The sequence below is a fragment of the Bombyx mandarina genome, chromosome 23 (assembly GCF_030267445.1).
Source record: "Bombyx mandarina strain Sakado chromosome 23, ASM3026744v2".
Taxonomy (NCBI): domain Eukaryota; kingdom Metazoa; phylum Arthropoda; class Insecta; order Lepidoptera; family Bombycidae; genus Bombyx; species Bombyx mandarina.
The window spans coordinates 629106-654813 of record NC_143229.1 but is presented as its reverse complement, the minus strand read 5'-3'; the positions used below and the strand labels follow the sequence as shown (position 1 = coordinate 654813).

The following is a 25708-nucleotide window of genomic DNA, read 5'->3' as shown; positions in this document are numbered from 1 at the left end:
ATACACATTCGTTTTTTTTAGAACGATAAAATTTATAGCAATACTTAATTAACACATTTCTCTCCCCTCTCCTTAGTTCCAACAATCGTACAACGTATGTTGGGACATATGGATTATTGGAATCAATTATTGCTTGGTGTTTGAGTTAATTGACTAAATAAGCAAAAGAGATATATAGGCCATCTAGTGCTTAGATTATCGTATTAGTTCACCACCCCTCTCTGTTTCCAGGAACTGTTACATACACACCGTGTAATCGTATCGTAATCGTAAGAGTGTTAAGTTAAGAGTTTTGAAGTCGTCGTGGCCTAAAGGATAAGACGTCCGGTGCATTCGTATGTAGCGATGCACCGGTGTTCGAAACCCGCAGGCGGGTACTAATTTTTCTAATGAAATACGTACTCATCAAATTATAATGTTCACGATCGACTTCCACGGTGAAGGAATAACATCGTGTAATAAAAATGAAACCCGCAAAATTATAATTTGCGTAATCACTAGTGGTAGGACCTCTTGGGAGTCCGCACGGGTAGGTACCACCACCCCGCCTATTTCCGCCGTGAAGCAGTAATGCGTTTCGGTTCGAAGGGTGGGGCAGCCGTTGTAACTATACTGAGACCTTAGAACTTATATCTCGAGGTGGGTGGCGCATTTACGTTGTAGATGTCTATGGGCTCCAGTAACCACTTAACACCAGGTGGGCTGTGAGCTCGTCCAACCATCTAAGCAATAAAAAAATAAAAAAAAGCGGAAGGCAGCGGTTTGGCTCTGCCCCTTGCTGAAGTCCACGGGCGACGGTAATCACTCACCATTAGGTGGGCCGTATGCTTGTCTGCCTACAAGGGCAATAAAAAAAATCGGCTAAAGGTGAAAAGGTTTCGACGTCAACTACAGGATAAAGCATCAGCCTAAAGTAGTAATGAACGAAGAATATGTACGTTAACTGCAAACTGTCTTGCGTAACATATAAATGCGGGTTCGACTTGAGCGGCACCACAGTCCACCAGTCGGTCAGACGGACGCACGTTGCATTCACTTCAGTTGATTAAATTAATAGAATCACCATGATAGTGTGGTGTTTGATGGCTGTCGTCGCCGCGACCGAGGTTTCAGCGGGGAATTTACGTAAGTTTTTATTGTGTTTTCGATATTCCCAAAAGTTATTAAGTAGTTCCTAGAGTAAAACCTGCAAATAAAGAGGTCGCTATCCTATCAACTTCTGCCAGACCTAATGCGAGAGCTTAAGGATAAATGGGTTAAAAGCTTACTGGAATACATCAATAAGTAAACGATTAAGCAGTTTTTTCATTGTCTCAATAAATTCAATATTTATTTTCTAGATTATTAGCCCTGTGTCACAGATGAAGGTCTGCTGGAAGTGATTTCTTAAAGAAATAAGCAGTGCCTTTGTACATAATTTTCCTATTACTCTGTACTATGTCTTCTTTTCTGTGTATACATAAATAAATAAATGAATGCGGTTTTATCGATAGGGATCACGAAGAAAGTACACTACTATAGATATACATATTTTAATAATTGTTTAATCGATGATTTTGTTGTTCTATTACTAATGAGTAGCGCGGACTGTGAGATCGGAGTCGAAATTTTGCTAAAAATATAGTAGAGGTCTTATTTTCTATTTTGTCTTCTTAAATATGTGTTTGCGGTACATACGTTTAAGACAAACTTAGCTCCTAGCTTAGAGCCGTTGATTTGAAACGCTTATCTTTTTTATTTATTACTAGCTGACCCGGCAGACTTCGTAGTGCCTCTCAATCGATAAATAAAAGACCTAAACTTTATTTAATTCCGAGAATTTTCATATTTATCTACCTTTTAAGTCTTAAGACTTCGACAAATAATTCAAGACCAAAATTAGCCAAATCGGTCCAGCCGTTCTCGAGTTTTAGCGAGACTAACGAACAGCAATTCATTATATACATAGATTATTACCTGACTTGTGTAGACATGCTTTAACAAAAACTGACTTCAAATAGAAAAAAGACATATTCCAAAACAAATTAATATACACTAAAAACAATAATCATCAAAATCGGTTGGCGTGATATTGAGTTATTGACTTGTTCATCTATTTGTCGCGCACGTAGGTACTTAATGCACTTTTAAGACTTATATGGTTTTCTCATGGATACCATTATCAGAACTGGACTAAATTGAAATAGGACCACACGGGAAGCGTCAGTTTTCTAATAAAAAAATAATCAACAAAATCGATTCACCCAGTCAAAAGGTATAAGGTAACATAAAAAACATAAAAAAACATGCAGTCGAATTGCGAACCTCCTCCTTTTTTGAAGTCGGATAATAATGGTGTAAGCATGAAAATAAGTGATTCTGAATTTGAAAAGAATGTATCATCTGGTGATTCGATCCTGGGGTTGATTCGGAGGAACATAATATGGAAACTTATTAAGCTTATTCGTAATAATTTTTTTAAGTCTTCTTATGTGATTGATTTAAGTTGAATTGAATATGATTTGTAATTTATTTTAAGTACACAATAATTTCTATCGAGCCTGCTAGCACTAGATCGAAACTATCCGTAGGTATATAAAAAAACATTTTTTTCAATTTTAGTAAAATTCACTTTACTATTCACAAAAACTTTCCATTTAGTAAATTCGGTAAGTTTGGTAGATTCCTATTAAGTTGGGCAATTAATTAATATTAATAATTTGACGGAGAATGAGGTCAATCTTATAAAGTATAGGTGTTAGTTTAAAGTCCCACAACTTTAACGGTTTTTACTCGTGCGTTTTTTATAAATATTTTTTTTATTATTTATCGTTGTCGCGGACCATTTTGTTCATGTAATTACAATTACGGAGCAATTGCAATTGCATTTCTGCCATTCATCCGCGATTTTCTGAGCGCTTACATGTCCTTCTTCAAATAAAGTTAAAAAAGAGTCCTGGGTGGTAGTAGGCTGTTTGACTATACTCGAAGGACGTATGAGTCTGTTCCCGTGGAAATAAAAAAAAAAATTATTTACGTTCGTAGTCCGCAGACGTCGCGTTCTTTTTTATGTCGGAAGATGAATCTAGAAGATAGGTTATATACGGGTGTTTTTAATTTATTACTTGCTTTCAGTCGGCAGAGGAACTCACTATAATACCCCTCACCCCCTCTCCGTATGCCGGTAAACAATTAAGTAATTATAAGCACCCTTAAAGGCACGCACGTTTATGGAAAATAAGAATATACCTGTCGACCTTCCAAACTGCATAAAGGTTTAATCAGTTGTAAATCTTGATATGCAAAACCAGTTTTGTAAACGTACTCCGAGCTTTCTTTAGACACGTGAGATATCGCACTTTTACGAGTACCTGTATCCCAAAGAAGTGATGATATTAAAGACGAAATTTATTTAAAACGATGAATTTGATTGTGGCGATTAAAAAGGCCACTATTAGATGTAGACAGAAAGAATTCAACCTATTCGGAGGAAGTCGAAAAAGAAAGGAAAAATGAGAGATTATTGCCAAAAAGAAAGTTGAAGAAAATTTACATGTAAAAAGATTTTATAAAAAAAACATAAAAAGCAGACACTATATAGATAAATTGTAATGTTTCATTAATGAGACCTTATATGAAAAGTATTTATGGTAAATTTAAAGTTAAATGAAACCCTTTAAAATGATTCAGAGAGAAAAAAGAGAACACAATAATGAAAAATTAATTCTAAGATACTATGATGAGTACGAATTAATTTAATGTTCATAATATGTTCATAAACAGTTTATATCGTAATAATACCGTGGCAGTCTAAAACATTTCACAGCTGATGGCGTGTCTTAAGCCGTAACTTCATATAGCAATCGTGGCATTCTGTTGTAATTAAGACGTCATAGTTGCTTCATTAGTTGCAGTATATACTGTCATTGTTTTATAGGACACTAGAATGAGTATTTCTTCTTCCTAGTCGTACACTCTTGACAGAGTGGTCGTGGTCATGCATCAGTCGGATCCTGCGATACCGATGCTCTCGCGATGCGACGCCATGTGGCACGGTGTTTCGCAGAGTGTATGAGAAAGTAAATATATATAATTATAACGTACATAAAGTAATGTTTCAACTATGTTATCATATATGAAAGCTAAACGTTGGAGCTGAAGCATAGAATTGAACGAAGAAGAATCTTTGACTACAACAATAAAACCTAATATTTTGCACGATTTATGTAAGTTTGACCTCTATGTTCATAACGTTATGTAATATAATGCTTAATTTCATGGATATTTGAATTCAGCTTTCACCAACTAATTGATGATTACGAATAGACGTAAAACCTAATGGTTAATAGTATAGTTTGAACTAGAAATACTACTAGTAGGCTCATATTCCTTCTTTACCTAAGTAGATGTTTAGATGTTTGTGTCCTCATAATTCTGATATTATATTATGATTTTGATTATCGTGAAATGTCGCAGATTCTTTAAATACCTTAAATGAGCAGTTCATAAAGATTAACTTCAACTTCGATCATAAATAAGTACATCTACATAGCTAGAAAACGTAGAAGATCGAAGTTTGAAGATCTAATCTTCGCCTTACAACATCTTTCGCGGTCAAACTGTACTAGCACCGGTTGATCTTGATACTTTGGTTAAAAATGTACAACTTTCTAGTGAATGGTGTTCAAAACTGTTGTGCGGCTTATTCTTTATGCCTCCTTGTGAAATATTATTTTTATTGCGTGATTTGTATAGAGCCGGACCTTAAGGTTTACAGGATTCCTTGAGGGGTAGTTAATATTTATCGGAATGTCATTACTAATTTACCATAAAACAATTGCATTGTTTAGAGAAGAAAATAATAATTTTATTGTAATTTAAGTCGCTTTAAGCAGATGAATAACATATTTACATATTTTATTGGATGCAACGCTATCTCATAAGTAACCGGCTTACAAAGTTTAATGTTTATTTTACAAAAGTTATTGCGAGTGAAGCATTCGAGCCTTCTATCCTTAAGATCTCAGCGAGCTGCAAGATCTTGTAGCGACTTACGCAACGGTAAGCCAGAGACAGCTGACCGTCGCACAGTGGGTCGATACTATGATTTGAGTGACTTAGGGACCAACTTTGTTTTTTAACAAAAATTTTTACGTAGATAGATAGAGCTCGTTAATCTCAATAATAATTGTTTTGGGCAAAAATTACAAAAACTTTATAGTTTGGTCAGAAAAATGTGTTTTGTGTTTTTTTTGTATGGAGCGGGTCACATTAAATTAAATTCCTGCTAAGTACCGTGAGGTCCCGCTTTGAAACTTTATTTTTCTTACACCTTGTCTAGTCTACTATCATTTGATGCTATGAACATGTGCATAAAGTTGCAACTCTGCCAAATAAATGGATCGAAAAAAATGAAAAAATACATAGAGTAAAAACCTTTATTTTTATTTTCGTAAGTCCTTTTAAGTTAAATTTGATATGGATTAGTAAGTACAAGCACGCAACAATACCCATAATTACATAATACCTAACAAAAATACATTTAGTAGGTCTTAATTAATCAATCTCTCTAAGTATTATATATTTTGTTTCACCATTCGATCTTTAGATCAGAAGACAAAAGAAGATTGTGTAAAATATCCTCATTAGTCGGCAGTCTACTTATCTTTCTAAAATAACAACTCTCTGTATATTTCCGAAAATCTTTATTGCGAGCTTCCGCTGCCTCTTCCGACAGTTTACCTATAGGAATGGCACGAAAGGCAAAGCTTTTTATTATTGTATATCACTACCATGTGCCAACAATTTATGGATACTGGAAGGCATATAATACTAGGGATATAAATTAATATATAATTCTGCAGTATATCTACAAAACTCGGAAAAATTGGAAAGGTCCACGCGCTCTCCAGATGCAACAGTCTGAAGAATCACGTGAAACCTCTCTATTAAATCTTTACGTATTCCTGTTATGCGGGCTGTTCCATCTGCATTCCTGAAAAATCTTCTGGCAGTATTGCCATCATTGGTTGTTCCTGCTTCTTGCTTGACAACATCTATAAGTAAACCGTATTCCTTTTTAAACGCTTAAGGTATAGCGCTCTTTCTGATTGATATTTTTTCTTAGTCATCTCCCCTTGCAACTCCATTTCTTGAAGTCCAAACGAAAAGACGCAAACAAAAAAATGTCATTTAAAAAATAATCTCACAGGAAACTACATAGGATGAAAAAATTGTGAAGTAATAAAATTATATTTACCGATTTGAAGTAAGCACTCCATGCGTCTTATCCAGGCATGTAAAGATGGCATTCCATACTGGAATATTCCTTCATTATTTTCTCTTTGATAAGCAAGTGACTCCAAAAAAGTCTGACGGTTTTGCTTTGCAAATATCACAGACAGCAGAAAATGTTTCTGACAAATATGAGGTTATTTTGCCGTCTATCATCGTCATGTGCAATTGATGCTTAACTTCAACTTGTTTGATTTTTGATGGCTGAAGTCTTTCTATTTCTTCTGTTATGCTAGCTTTTATAATTGCCACTGTTGACTGCGTTTCTTTTATAAATTTAAACATTATTGGACGGCAACAAAAAGTTGATGAGGGTAGGTCGTTTTCCCAAACAATTGTTCCATCAAATTTCTGAAGCCTTATAGGAACTAGACTGGTCAAGAAAATAGATGAATCATCAAACTCTGTTTCAGTCTTTTGTTTATAATTACTTTGACCTGGGGCTCTATCAAAGCCTATTTGCTTATAAGCAGTAGCTCTCTTGCCGAGTCGAAATCCGAAGTAATCACATCTAAAAGCCTATATACCGCCAAGCTTAGTAATGCTTGCATTTTAATAGCAGCTCTTTCTTCATTAATAACTACCTCGTCTTTCCCTGGATAACATTTGGTCTTTTCTTGCTTAATTTTATATTAAGAAGGGTATAAATCGGACCCATTTTCATTTGCTGCTTCTCTTAGATTTATATACTGCCACTTACTTAATTTAAGTGAAACTAATAGTGCCTTATCGGGAGAATATGTACTACTTTTCACTTTACTTGTACTTAAACACTCCTTAACTTTTTCTAGACTTTCGGGGTGATTTGACAAATGGTTCATTATTTCTCCTACATCTTCATTTCCAGTGTTTCTCAAACTAGCAACTGTAGTAGCTTTCATTTAATCCGGGGTTAACGAAAGCGATTGGTAAATTTGTTCAATGTGCCTGGATCCCAATTCTTCAAAAGGTTTTCGAGGTGTAAAAGTAGATGTCGAGGCTTCTGTAGTACATTAGAGCGTGGTACATTTTCAACATCTTCAGTATTAGAAATCTCGAGCCTTTCGTGTACAGTGTTGATATCTTCAGGTATCATGCCTTCGGGCCAGTTTATTGCACATTCGAACTAATCACATTTTTTTCTTATAAACTGTGCTAACATGCGACTACTTCGTTTCCATATTGCACTTATATTTGAACAAAAGTGCGTACAGAATTTTTGGGGCTCAACACTTTTCTCTTCGGTCACGTTCATTTGATTTTGTAGGAATTGAAAGTTTTTTATTATCAGACAGCGACTGTAGTTGCTCTCTTAAAATCATAAATAATCCTAAATTGTTAATAAAATTATCCATTATAACGGAAAAAGGAAGATCACGACGACAATCACAAGATGTTAGTAGTAGTACGAATAAACGAACACTAGTTAGTATATAATAAATATGGTCACTTTATACTTCCAGAGAGACACAAATGTGTACTATATTTTCTACTACCCAGTAATGGCTGCTTAACTAATTATCCTCAGTAACTAATGTTAACTATCCTAATAATTACAGAGATTGATTAATTAGAGACCTACTAAATGTATTTTTGTTAGGTATTATGTAATTATGGGTATTGTTGCGTGCTTGTACTTACTAATCCATATCAAATTTAACTTAAAAGCACTTACGAAAATAAAAATAAAGGTTTTTATTCTATGTATTTATTCATTTTTTTCGATCCATTTATTTGGCAGAGTTGCAACTTTATGCACATGTTCATAGCACCAAATGATAGTAGACTAGACAAGGTGTAAGAAAAATAAAGTTTCAAAGCGGGACCTCACGGTACTTAGCAGGAATTTAATTTAATGTGACCCGCTCCATACAAAAAAATCATAAAACACATTTTTCTGACCAAACTATAAAGTTTTTGTAATTTTTGCCCAAAACAATTATTATTGAGATTAACGAGCTCTATCTATCTACGTGAAGAAAAATCTTAAAAAACAAAGTTGGTCCCTAAGTCACTAAAATCATAGTATCGACCCACTGTGCGTCGTCGACACGTGAGCGCCGGTGTTATGCAAGACGCGACATTGACACGAACTCCCGAGCGGACTGCATTGCGACGAGCGCGCTTCGAGATCTCAAATGTTTTAATTAAAACAATACGCAGAATATAATTATGGTTGCTTCACTTCGATATTCGCGTCTCTACATCCTCATTGTTAGTGTGTGCACTAAAATTAGGGTAAGTCAGGGGTAGTTGGCCATAGTTTTTTCTAAGCTCTGTCAAAAATCAAATACTTATGTTTTTTTAATTATATTTATTTTTCATTAAACTTTGAAGAATCAACTATGATATTTTAAACAAAAAAGTAACAATTTCTAAGGAGATCACCTTATTAATTGATGTTTTTCTTAAATCACAATTGGCCATCTCTCCCAAGGTATCCAGGTGTGATGGCCATGGTATTAAAGGTAAAATGGCCATAGCTTAATTCTAGACTTATAATTACTTTCTGGTCTTATTTTCTACTTTTAAGTCTTGTTTTCTTCTCTTCGTCACAACTGGAGCACGTCGTTTTATATTCAGTGTAGTGTTCGTTAACTCAATACTGACACACTGTACATTGAAGCCACTCTTCGATGAGAGGTGTTTCGTAGTAATTTTCACCACCACGCCCAAGACAATTATCCTTTTCGAGTCTCTTTCTTTTCGCATTCTTATCTGACAGTATTTTTAATAGAATATCGTCACTATTCTCAGATAGTCTTCGAATGGCTTTTCTTTTTATACATTGAACAGTCCTTTTATTGTATTTTTTCCTTCTTTGTTTTGACACATATTATTACTTTCTTTTTTATACTTTTTTCTGCAGAATTTTTCCTGTTTAGATGTGTTCTTTCGAAGTCAAAGGTGTTTCAATTTGCTTTGCTCATTTAAGCACTTAATCAGTTTTTCCGGACTAGGTGATATATCCTGTAGAATTCGAGATGGCAGTGTAATCTGGATCCTTACTGAACGAAGCCTCTTTTGGAGTACTCGGGTGTGAAACATTAGACATCGTGGCAGTTTTAACGCAGGATTTTGTAAACACGATTATTAAGCATCTAAAACAAATAAGAAAATACATTAATACTTTGCAGAAAACATCATTTCTGTAACATGGCACCATGGTCATCATATACTGACTGCACTTGGCCATCTCTCCTTTTTTTCCGGGAGAAATGACCACAACAAAAACTAAAACAAGCCATGACACGAAACAAACCATTTTGAGATTTTAAAGTAGCACTGTTTGTATACTTTGCATCAAATACAAATATCACCATAATTTAAAGAAACTGATACCACAATTGTGTAAAACATAAAACATCAAATAAATATTTACAATAGTCGAAACAAAAAACAAAGGATTTACTTACTTTTTATGCTTTTTTCGTCAAATATTTTATCGCACTGTTGCCCTTACGCACGTCGCGCAGAAAACTAAACGGTAATCAGTGGCATTTAATGAACGGTACCTTGAAATATTTCGATAGGCCATCTCTCCCATATGGCCATCTACCCCGGACTTACCCTATTATAATAGAATGAAAATTCTGTATCTGTATCGAATTGGATTCAAAACTAAATTTTTATCACTCTATTTAGACACTAGCAGCTATGCTAGATTGCCTATTTAATTATTTTTTATTTTTTTATTATTCCTAAAATGGGCGGACGAGCTCACGGCTGGAGCCCATAGACCCAAGGTCAGTGGCAACATAAATACCGCCACCGACCTTGAGATATGAGTTCTAAGGTCTTAGTTTTTACAGTACAACGGTTGCCCCACCCTTCAAACCGAAACGCATTACTGCTACACGGCAGAAATAGGCAGGGTGGTGGTACCTACCCGTGCGGACTCACAAGACGCCCTAACAGCAGTACATAATATATAATATAGTGTAGGATATGAGAAATAAATTCTGCTCTTAGACTAATCTTAATCAGATTCAATCATAGAATTTCGATTCGCATCGAATTAGATGTTAACACAATAGAAATAATCTTACAACAGAACACTAATATGGCTCTAAGTTAATGTCATGTAATCAGTAAAATAACAATGAAATAACATAATGGTCGAAAAAAGACAATACAATTCAATAAGTACACCGCTTAAGTTATTAAGTAAAGTAAACGCAATTCAAAGGAACTATTAGTAAAATTTACCTCAAACGACCATCAGGGCTACTTAGTATCCGTGAGCACAATTACCGTGGCGTGACGGTAAAATTTAAAACGTTATTATCCCACTTGGTTTGAAATAAAATATCGGGAAATTCTAAAAAAGCAAATAGATAAGAATCTCCTTTCTGAATTGTTTCGAATCGTAACAACTTCCAATATGTAGGCAATTTCAAGTAGTGGTGACACTTTAACAAATATCTATATTGCTACGGGGCTGCCAGCCGTGATGAAATGCCCTGTTTGCCAATTACAGCACAAGAGCGCATTATGCGGCATAATGCTCAACGTTGAATGTTCCAACTACAGCAACGCTTCGCACAATCGAGCACTCTCAAAAGTACTGCTCTCGCGTGATACTCGCAATCGATACCGACTCGATTGTGCTTCGAGTTGCTGTAGTTGGAACATTCAACGTTGAGCATTATGCCGCATAATGCGCTCTTGTGCTGTAATTGGCAAACAGGGATGACCTCTCTCTTTTTTTTTTTATTGGCCTTGTAGGCAGACGAGCATACGGCCCACCTGATGGTGAGTGGTTACCGTCGCCCATGGACTTCAGCAATGCCAGGGGCAGAGCCAAGCCACTGCCTACCTACACACATATACAAAGTTTATACGTAATGGTTGTTTATTAAAGCTCAGTAAAACTTAATGTGTGTACCTAAATATCCCATGTGCTGCTGCTAACGGTACCATCAGCACAGCCGGAGCGATATACCAATACCTATATCAACTTAAGCTCTCTTTTTAGACCTAAGGTGCTACCATCTTGGTATTTTCTGCGACGAAAGAGCTAAACTTTTCTAATCAGAGTGCGGCAACCTTTAGACAACACCATTAAGTGCCTTGACCTCGTCTATCGAGGTGAATGGCGATATTCAAATAATGTATAGACTGCGAAGTGAACTGCTTTTTGATTTCTGAGCCCAATTCGTTCATTCATACCTATGTATATACACACATACATGCCGACACACACATGTTCTCTCAACACTAGTCCGCGACATCTGTTAACCTAACCTAAGTATTTATTACTGGTGCTAGGACCTCTTGTGAGACCGCACGAGTAGGTATCACCATCCCACCTATTTCTGCAGTAAAACAGAAATGCGTTTCGGTTTGAAGGGTGGGGCAGCCGTTATAACTAAACTGAGACGTTAGAAATCATATCTCAAGGCGGGTGGCGACATTTACGTTGTAGATGTCTATGGGCTCTAGTAACTACTTAACACCAGGTGGGTTGTGAACTCGTCTACCAAACAAAGGCATAAATAAAAAAATAAAAAAGCCTAATCAATCCTAAGGAGGCAGCCTGGAGATAATAATATAGTAGTACAGGTCTTTGAACATAGTACAGACAGTTCAGCTCTTTGAAAAGCTAACAAAATAAATTATAAGGTTAATCTCTATTTGTACCTTTATGAGACAAATAAATAAATGAATAAAATTTATTTTTATAAAAAATATAATATTATTATTGATGTTACTAATATGCTTGAACTTCGGTTACCACTTAACTACAAGGCGGGTCACTCCTCTACCTATTTTAGCCATTAAATGATAAAATATTAATTAACTATCCTCCTCCTTGTAACGTGTTCCTCAGTGCTGAGGGTCGTGACCTTTACGGAGAACTGTTGTTTTCACTACGTTCCTCCACGCTTTCCTGCCCTCCGCGCAGTGGATAGTGACATTGATGCTGAAGTCCAATGTTGTCTTAATACCCTATATTGTACATTATTTCTAATATCATTATTTTGTTTAGAACTCATTAACTAATCTATAATTATCAAATCAACTACTCGGATGCTGATATCCAATAGCCTGTCGACTTCAACTTAAAATGTGAAAAACAAAACAAGAAACTGGTAGTTTCCATTGAATTTCCTCGCGGCGAATCTAGACTTACCTTGGCCAAGTTTCGACTACAGAACTTTGTTTCTACACCAAATGTTCTGACTAGCATTTATAAATCGCAATATTTGCCAACTAAAATATGTATATATTGTGATATATTTTATTGCAACCGTCTTAAGTGGTGTTATGTGTTCGTTACTCTGTTTGCTGTTGGCGCGAACAAAGATCTAAACAAACAAAAATCTGAATACACGTAAATCCACAAAATTGAGATGTCTACCAAAATAAATTGTTCATTCGTTTTATTTGTTATTTTTATTGATATTCATAAAAGCAACTCATTTGTTTATTTTTGTTGATTTGCATTATAAACAAAATATACGTAAATATATGATTACACACATGTTACAGGGTATCACTAATTAGATGTATTGGTGCCTCCACCTTGGTTCCCCGCCGTTCTAAAGTTTGTCAATTATTCGTACACAGAAAGTCTAAATATTACACGAAAAATACCTATATAAATAAATAAAATGAATGTTCGTTTGTTTGCCCTGTATGCGTTCCTTAACCATTCATCCGATTGTGAAGAAACTAGCACCATTTGTTTTTGGCCTTCCAAGGAATGTTTCTGTAATAGTACTATCAATAAAGGATAGGGGGCGTGCAAATGTTTTCAAGAAATAGCACAACAGTCTAAATATTTCATATAAATTCTACATCCTCCTAATAAATTGTCGTTAAAAACGGTCCCGCCATTTCAGAGGTTCACTTATACAAACAAACAAGGAATGCTGTACGTCCTATTATACCTAACACAAACCTCTAGTTCGAAATCATACTTAATTTTATTTATTGATGTAAACCTTAGTATTTACGGGAAACTTTATTGAGGGAACCGTATCCTAGTTTCTTAGGCAGAAATAAATCGATTATTTTCCACGAACATAGAATATTTTTAACATAAAATAATTTCTTTCAGCTTCCTTCATCAGTCCGTGCTCAGCATCAGATCCAAACCTTAACGAATGCATACAAAAAGTGATAGAAGTGGTGGCGCCAAAGTTCGCTGATGGCATTGCTGAACTGGGAATAGCACCCCTAGACCCGGTCCAACTTGGCACCGTGGAGGTCAACAATCCGGCGCTGAAGATCACGTTTACAGACACCGTGGTCACCGGCCTGAGGGGATCTAAAATTAATAGTTACAAGTAAGCACTTGAAAATCAAGTTATCAAATTACACGTGCAGCTTTATACAATGATAAATTTCTTCAATTTTAACATTCAACGTACTTACCTAGGACCTACCAGGACGGACTTACCTAAGTAGTCAAAAAGTTAGCAAAGCGTTTTCTGAGCCCCTACTGATCAATTCATTTTACAAAAGTTAGTTAACAAAAGTCTTTAACAAAATTAAATGAAAATATCATCAGGACAGACGAAAGTCAGTTAAATATTAAGGATTTCTCAAAAACTATTGGTCAGATCTTGACATAATAGAAGATGGGACCTCCTTAATAGCACCAGCCTTCGAATACTAAATAATCATTAGAATTCGGTCACGTAGAAAACATCTCTGAGACAACACACATAAAAATACAGTTGGATTGAGAACCCTCCTCCTTTCTTGACATCGGTTAGTAGGCAATCGCATTTGCTCGTGTCTGTCCACAAGAAGACATGCATTTGCGCGAATTTGATATCATGCCGCAAAACGGGCTGCTGTTTATAAGATGTGTGGTCCCTGGCTCTCTAAACACCTCAACAGGCAGGTAGACCGCTCATGTCCAGCGAAACTCTCACTACAAAACTACAACGAAGCTCACACTACAAAACCGTTATTTAGAAAACATTTTTTCTATACACAATAATAACCATATTGATCAACAAATTATAATTTTTATTTTCTTTTTGTTTTCAGAATAAATTTAGATAAAGGCAAAGCAACGATAGACTTCACAGCCAATGTCACCCTGAAGGCTCATTACGTTATGGACGGTCAGGTGCTGATATTGCCCATCAGAGGCAACGGACCTGCTAAGATTAAAATCAGTAAGTCAAAAATCACACAGTCAGAAAATTATTTATTTACGAAACTTCGTTCTTGGAGCCCGTCTGGTATTTAATCGTTACTAGGGTCCATAGGCAACGCAAAGAGAATGCCGTGACCGTGTTGTGTCCTTGGTCCAGTATGTGGCATCTCATGTCTCAAGGGGGGTCTTTTTTTTCTTACCTGTTCTGATAGCCTTGAGAGGCTATTTCAGCTTCTACGTTAGCTTGAAGACCCCACTTGATGCCACATACGGGACCAAGGACACATGTGCGACACCAGGTCATAGACGATCGAACAGAAAAATATTCACATCGTTCCTAGTCTTGCGACGAATCAGGCAGGTGTTTCATTTCGAAGGGAATGGCAGGCGTAGCCGCACGCGAATCCATTCTCCCATCGGGTGATTTTCTGTATCTCAATATCACGCACGTCGTGAATTCTTCTCATAAATAAAAGGTATTAAACCATAAGTAGCCGGTGTTCGTACTAGTATAGGAAACTTGCTTAACCCGTTGAAGGAACACAGCAATTACCACAGGGTCACGGTGTTGGCACAGTCGGATGTTACACAGATGTCGTAACCTTTCCGTTTTAATAAGTCGTTTCGTTCGCAGCATTCTATTTATTGACAATAATACGACTTGAGTTATAATTGGTAAATAAATATATTTTTAATTACTAGCTGACCCGGCAGACTTCGTAGTGCCTCCATCGATAAATAATAGACCTAAACTTTTCGAGGACACATCAGAGAAAAACAAAATTGTTATTTTTATTTAATTCCGAGCATTTTCATATTTATCTACCTTTTAAACCTTCTCTGGAATAACACAAATAATTCAAGACCAAAATTTGCCAAATCGGTCCAGCCGTTCTCGAGTGTTAGCGAGACTATCGAACAGCAATTCATTTTTATATATTATTATATAGATAGATAGATAGATTATTTAATTATTTGAGAACACAGTTCAGTATTGTTATAAATTTTGATATCCTGTGCAGAGCCTTGGCGTATGAAAACTAATGTATTAAGTATTCAACTCAACGTCTCAGACAGCGTAGGTACTTGATAGTATTCAAAGCAATGTATGCTGAGAGCCTTGATCGTGAAAATATTTAAACACGCTTTACATTCAAAATAGTCCAATTGTAGGTACACGTTCTTAAGTAACTTGAACACACATACACATTAGAGGAATAAATCAGCCTGATACATCAAAGTGTACCACAGAACAACGACTATTTAATTGACATAGCCGTTTATAAAAGAAAAGATTTACGAAATACAAACACCGTGAAGTTATTTAAATAAACACAATTGAAAAAGCCAATATCGCGCGTCACTGAGATTTTCGAAAAGTATCCCTAACATCGTAATTAAAATTAGCAACAACTGGAGTGATTCTTCAACAAATTCATCAATTAATAAATACTTTGACGAACCGTCGCACACCTATCATGTATTACAAAAGGCACTAAACCAACACACTTGCAGATTAGTCAGAAATTGCTCAAAAATTCCTTGAAATCTAACACGGGCACTTTTACTGGTGGTAGGACGTCTTGTTAGTCCGCACGGGTAGGTACCACTACCCTGCCTATTCCTGCCTCAAAACAGTAATGCGTTTCGGTTTGAAGGGCGGGGCAGCCGTTGTAACTATACTGATACTATAACCTTAGAACTCATATCTCAAGGTAGATGACGGCATTTAAGTTGTAAATATCTATGGGATCCGGTAACCACTAAACTCCAGGTGGGTCGTGAGCTCGTCCACACATCTAATCAATAAAAAAAGAAAAAAAAATAACAACAAAGAAACATTTCGCAAACTCACAACTTGCTTCATATACTGATAACATTTCTAGACAAGTAGAACTAACAGTGAAATATCAAGTACAAAATTAAATTCCCATTGCTGATGAGTCGGTTTGGACCCTAACCATCTACCGCCATCTGGTTACTGTATAATCTTGTACTAATGTCAGAAATCGTATGAAGTTAAATTTGGATCCACTTTAAACTGCTGGACTTTAACAGGAAAATTATGTATTTTTTTTAATCATTAGCTAACCTGAGAATCGTGGTCACATACGACTTCACGACAGTCGCGGGCCACTGGGTGCTGACCGGCTACAAGGACCACTACAAAATGGACCGAGCTCAGTTCAAGTTCAACAACCTCTTCGGGGGAAACAAGGAGCTAGGTAATAAACAAATAAACTACCTAAAATTATTATTGTAACAAAACGCAAACTGAACTCTGATCTCGGTGTTACCCGAATGCAGATATCACGACGATTTCTGTGCTCATTAAAAAAACAATACGAGCAATATTGAAGGGTTAAAATACTGGGTTACAATAATTGACTGGTGGTAGGACCTCTTGTGCGGGTCACGGGTAGATACCACTACCCTGCCTATTTCTGCCGTGAAACAGTAATGCGTTTCGGTTTGAAGGGTGGGGCAGCCGTTGTAACTATACTGAGACCTTAGAACTTATATCTCAAGGTAGGTGACGGCATTTACGACTCCGGTAACCACTTAAACTCAGGTGGGCTGTGAGTTCGTTCACTCGCTCGTTCAAAAGAAAATAGAAGGTTTATGTACTCAATTCAAGTGTCGTAAGAATATATGTAGTCACTGGACAATATCTAAAAAGTAAGTAATGTTGCCTAATAAACTTAGGTTTAATATTTGATTTATTTTATGATTTTGATTTCTTAGTTTCTTCTTTTTTGAACTTATTCTCAGTTTCAAGAGCTGTAACCGCGTATTTTTTTATTGTGACAATAACAAAATAGTGTGGTTAAATCGAATGATATCGCTGGGTCATAACATAAATCAAAGGTTAATAATTATAAAGATTTGGTCAGAAAGAACATTATATTTTGATTAACGATTACTTTCCGCACGTAAGATATTTGATTATTAAATACGGGATTAAATATTTATAAGGGCATATGGAGCGTAGCCTATAGAACCAAGGAGGGCATCTGCTCCTTCCTTCATTCGCGTTCTTCATTTCTCTCGGAATCTCCCCCGAATCTTGGCCCCCTATATATTTTGGATCACTTCCGTGCGCTGGTTTGGTTTCCAAGACCGAAAAAGATTATGTGTAAGCTGCTTTACACGCATCTTGCAAAAGAACAACCCGATCTTGGATGACCGCACTCGCTGACTGACGCTGGTTCTAACCCAGCGGAGTATTCCGGGAGTAAAAGTTAGTAGCGAAATCTAAACAAAATTCGGGTAGACCGCCAATCGGGGCTCAGTGATCGTGGCGCCGACAGTGACCATTTTAGCGTCCACGGGGGTAAGCTCGTTGGGAAACATGTGCTCCGTGCGAAACGCTTTGCCTTGCCATCATCATGCGTCGAGTGAGTTCTGTCTCACATGAAACTCGAAGGCGGATTTTAATCATTTAGGCAGCGGCTTGGCTCTGCCCCTGACATTGCTGAAGTCCATGGGCAACGGTAACCACTCACCATGAGGTGGGCCGTATGCTCGTCAAAAAAAAATCGATTCAATTACAACATACTTTGTCTACCGCCTTCTATATGTAGTCATTCCGATAGAGGCACCCGTCACATGCGGACGTGCTCATCGTCCACTCGATCGCCCGGTCTTTGTTCGCCCGGCTTTTGTTAGCCCGGCCATTGTTCGCGCGGCCTGTGTTCGTGATACATCTGCCGACCAAGTGTGTTTCCTGGAAGCTTTTATTTGTTTTGTTTTAGTTATTTTTGTGTTCGTGGAACATTTGCCGACAAAGTGTTTTCCTGCAAGTATTTATTTGTTTTGCTTCTTTTTGTAATTTCTGTTTTGTTGTGCTTTTTCTTTGTCCTGTAGTAATCGCGCCGCATTGCCACCTGTGTTCAATAGAACCGCTCAGGTCCGAGAAGTTGGGGCCTCGCCGCAAGGCGAGTGTTTTCAAGACCCAGGGCCGCCCCACCTGGGTACTCAGCGATCATGGACGCTGTATTCGTGGAATTCCTCCGACTTCGTCACCCACAGCTCGCCTCAGAGTTTCTGGCTTTCAAGGCCAATCACACTGCGAGCTCTCTCGAAGACTCCGCCGTGCTCGCTGCTCCTGCGTCGCCTGTACCTGCGTGCAAAGCGTCTACATCGAGCACCGCAGCCTCCGTCGTGCCTGCCGTTCCCGCGTCGCCTATACTGGCGAGTAAAACTACTGCGTCGTCCGCCGTGGCCACCGTTCCAGCAGCGCGATCATCCGCGGCCTCCGTCGCGCCCTCCAAAACTCCTGCTTGTAGGTCATCTGCGCCCGCCTCCTCGTCCTCCGACTCTGACTCGGAGATGGAGGTCGACCTCGCCCCCGCCTCATCGACGGATGGATTCACCCTGGTACAAAAGGGTAAGAAGCGTGCCGCGGAGTCTCGAGCTCTCGCGGCCGCTAAAATTAGCAAAGCCGCGAACGCGTCGCGCCCCCGCCCTCAGACTCCCGTTGCGCCTCCAGCCCGTGCCACTCCGTCGCCGCGACCGGTGGCGCAATCTAAAACTCAGACCCCTCCCCCGGTTATCCTTCAAGAGAAGGCAGCTTGGGACCGAGTTTCCCTGGCCCTTAAGGCCAAAAATATTAATTTTGCCAGCGCCCGTAATCTCGCCAACGGGATTCAAATAAAAGTAACGACACCCGACGACCATAGGGCCCTCTCAAGTTACCTCCGAAAGGAGCGTATAAGTTTCCACACTTATACGCTCCAGGAGGAGCGCGAACTCCGCGTTGTCATACGTGGAATCCCGAAGGAGCTAGATGCCGATCTCGTCAAGGCAGATCTGATAGAACAAGGCCTACCAGTAAATTCCGTGCACCGCATGCACACCGGCCGCGGTAGGGAGCCATACAATATGGTTTTAGTCGCCCTCCAGCCTACCCCCGAGGGTAAGCAAATTTTTAACATTCGGACCGTCTGTAGGCTCTCCGGTATTGCCGTCGAAGTCCCCCATAAAAAAGGCACTCCTAGTCAGTGCCATAACTGCCAACTGTACGGGCACTCTTCCCGTAACTGTCACGCGCGCCCCCGATGTGTTAAGTGTTTGGGCGATCACGCCACGGCCCTCTGCGCTCGCGACCAAAAAACCGCGACGGAACCGCCTAGCTGTGTCCTGTGCCGAACACAAGGTCACCCCGCGAACTACCGTGGATGCCCCCGAGCTCCAAAAATAAATCGCCGCGTCGCCCGTCAAAACCGCCTCCGAGCTTCCGGCCCAGACATCAAAGCCACGGTACCCTCTGTGCCGAAGGCTAAGCCTGCTTTCGTGCCGGCGTCGGTGCCCAGCGTCTCGGCTTGGGCTAAACCGTTGCCGTACACGAACACGGCTACAACTCTCTCCCCCGCGACTCGTCCCACCCCCGCGATACGTCCCTCCCCCGCGACCTGCCCTCCGACCGCGTCCGAAAATCTCGCTCTAGCGATCGACTTTTTTCAGTCGATCAACTTTGAGCGTGTTAACGCTTTGGGTGACGCCATTCGCGCCGCCTCCACTGCACAACATTTCATCGCCGTTGTGCAAGAATACGCTGACGTATACGCGTCGTTAAATACGTACGTCCTCCCCTCACTCCGCCGGTAATCAATGGCGTACATTAGTAGAATAAAACCCTTATCCGTAACAATAGGATTTTTTAACGCTTACGGTCTCGCAAATCAACGTGATCAGGTTTGTGATTTTTTGCGTGACCATCAAATTGACATTTTCTTAGTGCAGGAGACCCTACTTAAGCCCGCGCGCCGTGACCCTAAAATCGCGAACTATAACATGGTCAGGAACGACAGGCTCTCTGCCCGTGGTGGTGGTACCGTTATTTACTATAGAAGAGCCCTGCATTGCGTCCCGCTCGATCCTCCCGCGCTCGCTAATATCGAAGCATCAGTGTGCCGAATCTCACTGACGGGACACGCGCCGATCGTTATCGCATCCGTTTATCTTCCACCGGATAAGATCGTTCTAAGCAGTGATATTGAGGCGCTGCTCGGTATGGGGAGCTCTGTCATTCTGGCGGGCGACTTAAATTGTAAACACATCAGGTGGAACTCACACACCACAACCCCGAATGGCAGGCGGCTTGACGCGTTAATCGATGATCTCGCCTTCGATATCGTCGCTCCGTTAACCCCGACTCACTACCCGCTAAATATCGCGCATCGCCCGGATATACTCGACATAGCGTTATTAAAAAACGTAACTCTGCGCTTACACTCGATCGAAGTAGTTTCAGAGTTAGATTCAGACCACCGTCCCGTCGTCATGAAGCTCGGTCGCGCTCCCGATTCCGTTCCCGTCACGAGGACTGTGGTGGATTGGCACACGCTGGGCATCAGCCTGGCTGAATCTGATCCACCATCGCTCCCGTTTAACCCGGACTCTACCCCGTCTCCTCAGGATACCGCTGAAGCCATAGACATCTTAACATCACACATCACCTCGACATTAGATAGGTCATCGAAACAAGTTGTAGCGGAGGACTTCCTTCACCGCTTCAAATTGTCCGACGATATTAGGGAACTCTTTAGAGCTAAGAACGCCTCGATACGCGCCTACGACAGGTATCCTACCGCGGAAAATCGTATTCGAATGCGTGCCCTACAACGCGACGTAAAGTCTCGCATCGCCGAAGTCCGAGATGCCAGATGGTCTGATTTCTTAGAAGGACTCGCGCCCTCCCAAAGGTCGTACTACCGCTTAGCTCGTACTCTCAAATCGGATACGGTAGTAACTATGCCCCCCTCGTAGGCCCCTCAGGCCGACTCGCGGCCTTTGATGATGACGAAAAAGCAGAGCTGCTGGCCGATACATTGCAAACCCAGTGCACGCCCAGCACTCAATCCGTGGACCCTGTTCATGTAGAATTAGTAGACAGTGAGGTAGAACGCAGAGCCTCCTTGCCACCCTCGGATGCGTTACCACCCGTCACCCCGATGGAAGTTAAAGACTTGATCAAAGACCTACGTCCTCGCAAGGCTCCCGGTTCCGACGGTATATCTAACCGCGTTATTAAACTTCTACCCGTCCAACTCATCGTGATGTTGGCATCTATTTTCAATGCCGCTATGGCGAACTGTATCTTTCCCGCGGTGTGGAAAGAAGCGGACGTTATCGGCATACATAAACCCGGTAAACCAAAAAATCATCCGACGAGCTACCGCCCGATTAGCCTCCTCATGTCTCTAGGCAAACTGTATGAGCGTCTGCTCTACAAGCGCCTCAGAGATTTCGTCTCATCCAAGGGCATTCTCATCGATGAACAATTCGGATTCCGTACAAATCACTCATGCGTTCAACAGGTGCACCGCCTCACGGAGCACATTCTTGTGGGGCTTAATCGACCAAAACCGTTATACACGGGAGCTCTCTTCTTCGACGTCGCAAAAGCGTTCGACAAAGTCTGGCACAATGGTTTGATTTTCAAACTATTCAACATGGGCGTGCCGGATAGTCTCGTGCTCATCATACGGGACTTCTTGTCGAACCGCTCTTTTCGATATCGAGTCGAGGGAACCCGCTCCTCCCCACGACCTCTCACAGCTGGAGTCCCGCAAGGCTCTGTCCTCTCACCCCTCTTATTTAGCTTATTCGTCAACGATATTCCCCGGTCGCCGCCGACCCATTTAGCTTTATTCGCCGACGACACGACTGTTTACTATTCTAGTAGAAATAAGTCCCTAATCGCGAAGAAGCTTCAGAGCGCAGCCCTAGCCCTAGGACAGTGGTTCCGAAAATGGCGCATAGACATCAACCCAGCGAAAAGTACTGCGGTGCTATTTCAGAGGGGAAGCTCCACACGGATTTCCTCCCGGATTAGGAGGAGGAATCTCACACCCCCGATTACTCTCTTTAGACAACCCATACCCTGGGCCAGGAAGGTCAAGTACCTGGGCGTTACCCTGGATGCATCGATGACATTCCGCCCGCATATAAAATCAGTCCGTGACCGTGCCGCGTTTATTCTCGGTAGACTCTACCCCATGATCTGTAAGCGGAGTAAAATGTCCCTTCGGAACAAGGTGACACTTTACAAAACTTGCATAAGGCCCGTCATGACTTACGCGAGTGTGGTGTTCGCTCACGCGGCCCGCACACACATAGACACCCTCCAATCCCTACAATCCCGCTTTTGCAGGTTAGCTGTCGGCGCTCCGTGGTTCGTGAGGAACGTTGACCTACACGACGACCTGGGCCTCGAATCAATTCGGAAATACATGAAGTCAGCGTCGGAACGATACTTCGATAAGGCTATGCGTCATGATAATCGCCTTATCGTTGCCGCCGCTGACTACTCCCCGAATCCTGATCATGCAGGAGCCAGTCACCGTCGACGCCCTAGACACGTCCTTACGGATCCATCAGATCCAATAACCTTTGCATTAGATGCCTTCAGCTCTAATACTAGGGGCAGGCTTAGGGACCCCGGTAACCGTACTCGTCGAACTCGACAAAGAGGTCGACGTGCAGCCTAACCCATGCATCAGCCCGCTGAGTTTCTCGCCGGATCTTCTCAGCGGGTCGCGATTCCGATCCGGTAGTAGATTCATTCGCGAAACAATTGCTCTTGAGTTGTTGGGTCTCCTTCGGAGGCGCTCGGGCAGTTGTTGGCAAATCCCACCCCTCTTGGCTGAGCCTTTGCTCGCCCACCTGTCCTGGTGAAACTGGAAAGGCCTTCGGGCCACCAGTAAACTTTCAATCATAAAAAAAAAAAAAAAAAAAAAAAAAACTATATGTAGACAAAATTCCGACAATTTCTTTCCGTCACAAAAAGAACCATATTTGCCATTTGTTCTCATTGGATCAGTTACTTCCTTCAGGGCACAAACTATTTTAACCCTTAGGGATCTATTAGTCCTTTTTCACACATTTTTTTTCAACTTTCCTCGGTGTGTACGTAATCGTGCGTTTCAAATTTAGCAAAATTGAATATCACTCTAGTAGGCGAATTGACATTCATACATATTAAAAAATTTAACAATAATTAGCATTACCATGTTAAAAATAATCATGATACAAAGTTGTTTGAAATTTCCAAAATTTGCATTCTGTATCGAACATATTGTTGTTTAATTTTACTTGCGTAGTCTATTTATACGCTTTATTAATAATCGATAGTTTCAAACTATGCTTAACCTTTTTGGAACGAGGATCTTTCAAAGTGCTACTGATACTCATTGATATATTTTTTTTTGAAAGGCACTGTTACGCAATAACAATCTCCACTGGTACACACAAAGCACAATATCAAATGCACCATTCCACTCTCCAATTACAGCTCAAACAACAGAAAAATTCACCAATCAAAATTGGGAGATTATAATGCAAGAAATAGCACCACCGGCGCTCAACCAGATCATAAGCAGTTGCGTGGAGAAAGTAAAACAACTTTTCGGAGCAGTTCCCGCCACCGAATTATTACGGCCGTGAATGGTTCGGTAGAAAATTCATGATTTTATTAACTGTTATATTAAATTTCATGCTAATTCTTTAGGTTAAATTTATATGTTATGTTATTACTAATTACCACTGTTATAACTAATTTGTCATTAGCAACTCGCAAAGAAAGAAAACGAGACTAATACTGCAAAAAATAGTGGCTGATGTACCTAATTAGTTAGAAATTAAAATGGTACAAATAATGCAGAATTAAATAAGATTCTTAACGATTAAGTCCCGTTTTGTTTCAAAAGAGAACCGCTTATTCGTAAATAACTATTTATAATGGAAAACCAGCACCTTGACCTTATGAATGTTACTAAACAGTTCAATTTTGGTGCTGTCTAAGATTTATCATATTCATTAAAAATATGAAACTATCAGTTCGAATGGCGCCACTTTCAACAGAATTTCAACAGTTTTACTGTTATTTCATGCTAATTATTGAGAAGAATGTCCCCTAACTGTTATTCGCATCATCGAAATTTGATCATCCTCATCTGATGATAAAAAAATTATATTTACGATTTAAAACTTTAGAAATGAAGTGCCATTTTATCTACAGTTAAGAAGTTTAATTTGATTTTTTATTTTTGCTTCAGCTGCTTACTTCAATTCTGAATGTGTCCTATCTTTAAAATATTTGCTTGATGTATGCGCACTTATCTTTTTTGCATGTAATTTAGCAACGATTGATTTAGCACGTTGGCATTTCGTGTGTTTCTTTGAACAAATTTAATTATCATTTGTAATGTATGTAAATTTTGCACTATCGTATTTTTTGAGGAGGGATTTTCATCCCCCAATCGCTTAAGTTTAAGTAGACAGAATTCAACATTCGCCTCTTATACGCTCAAGAATCCAAAGAAGAAATACTTCGTCAATCCTATTATTGATTTATTTCTTTTTATACCTACCTACTTAAGATTTGGTTAATACACTAATTAGAATGTCGATAGGAACTTTCGTTTTGACGCCATTAATAGTAGTTTAATGCTGGAGTACTAAGTAGGCCTACGGCCAAAGACATTAATGAGGTATCTTGGGCCAAAACTCTTTATAATTTCTTAACTATATTACGTTATGGTGTAAACTCCATGCTGCTCTAAACTGATAACCTTCAAATATCACCCACTTCATTCTATAACAATAACTTAATTTAATGAGTTATCAATATTAAACTAGATAACGAAATGATATTGGGAATAAGTCACCAGTCAAATCAAAACACAATCTGTAAAATAAAGATGTTCTATAATTTCCAGGTGAAACCGTACATACAGCTATCAACACAAACTGGGAGCCTGTGATCAGAGATATAGCACCAGTCGCCTTTGAACAAATTATCAAAGCATGCGTTGATGAGGCAAAAAAGCTATTTGCTACTGTACCTGTTAATGAACTATTAAAACAATAAAATTAAATTTCTTACTTAAATTAAATCCAACTTCAACCTAAAATTTGCTTAAATTACTGATTGTATTTTTAGTTATAATGATGTAGTTTAATAGTAAAATGAAAAGTCTAAATTAAGCAAGTAATGAAACTAATAAATAGTAATATTAGAGAATATACAAGTGAACATTAAATAATTTGTGAGGTCAGATAAAAGAGAAGTGTTCAGTAAACAGTGATAATAAGTTTTAAGTACCTATAACACCTTATAATTATTTTACTAGAATCTATTTTAATAATTTATGAATAAAAAATGTGATAAATTTGTTTTTCATTTACAAATTCTCGAATAATCAAAAAACTACAGCACATGTAAATACTTACTTTAAATAAGTAAAAGGAAGTTATAAACATTATGTGGAAAATGGTATTTCATGGCAGTAACACGGAAGGCTGTAATATGCTTGTCTCCCAAGTCTGTCC

At 39.3% G+C, this 25708-nt stretch overlaps 1 protein-coding gene and 1 long non-coding RNA gene across 4 annotated transcripts; one reads left to right on the top strand and one right to left on the bottom strand.

The window, feature by feature from the left end:
- The first annotated feature begins 967 nt into the window (after nucleotides 1-967).
- On the top strand, nucleotides 968-25548 carry LOC114250632 (circadian clock-controlled protein daywake). Of its 3 annotated transcripts, none has more exons than XM_028184590.2 (6): nucleotides 968-1125; nucleotides 13319-13547; nucleotides 14260-14390; nucleotides 16459-16596; nucleotides 23670-23824; nucleotides 25096-25548. In XM_028184590.2, the coding sequence occupies exons 1-5, from the start codon at nucleotides 1065-1067 to the stop codon at nucleotides 23819-23821; spliced, it is 711 nt and encodes a 236-aa protein (XP_028040391.2). In that variant the 5' UTR covers nucleotides 968-1064; the 3' UTR covers nucleotides 23822-23824; nucleotides 25096-25548. The 3 variants fall into 3 exon arrangements, with proteins under 3 accessions (XP_028040391.2, XP_028040393.2, XP_028040390.2); XM_028184592.2 differs by having other exon boundaries at nucleotides 23670-23829; XM_028184589.2 differs by lacking the exon at nucleotides 23670-23824.
- On the bottom strand, nucleotides 5668-10849 carry LOC149500093 (uncharacterized). Its single transcript, XR_016325164.1, has 2 exons — nucleotides 9669-10849; nucleotides 5668-9353 (listed from the first exon to the last, which is right to left on the bottom strand). It is a non-coding gene; the product is annotated as an uncharacterized LOC149500093 (long non-coding RNA).
- Nucleotides 25549-25708: the final 160 nt, after the last annotated feature.

What these genes read in the sequence shown, in the direction of transcription:
- LOC114250632 (XM_028184589.2), top strand. Translation starts at nt 1,065, where the DNA reads ATGATAGTGTGGTGTTTGATGGCTGTCGTCGCCGCGACCGAGGTTTCA. An exon ending in GGTTTCAGCGGGGAATTTAC is followed by an intron (nt 1,126 to 13,318) that starts GTAAGTTTTTAT and finishes AATTTCTTTCAG; the next exon opens with CTTCCTTCATCAGTCCGTGC. An exon ending in CGGGGGAAACAAGGAGCTAG is followed by an intron (nt 16,597 to 25,095) that starts GTAATAAACAAA and finishes TATAATTTCCAG; the next exon opens with GTGAAACCGTACATACAGCT.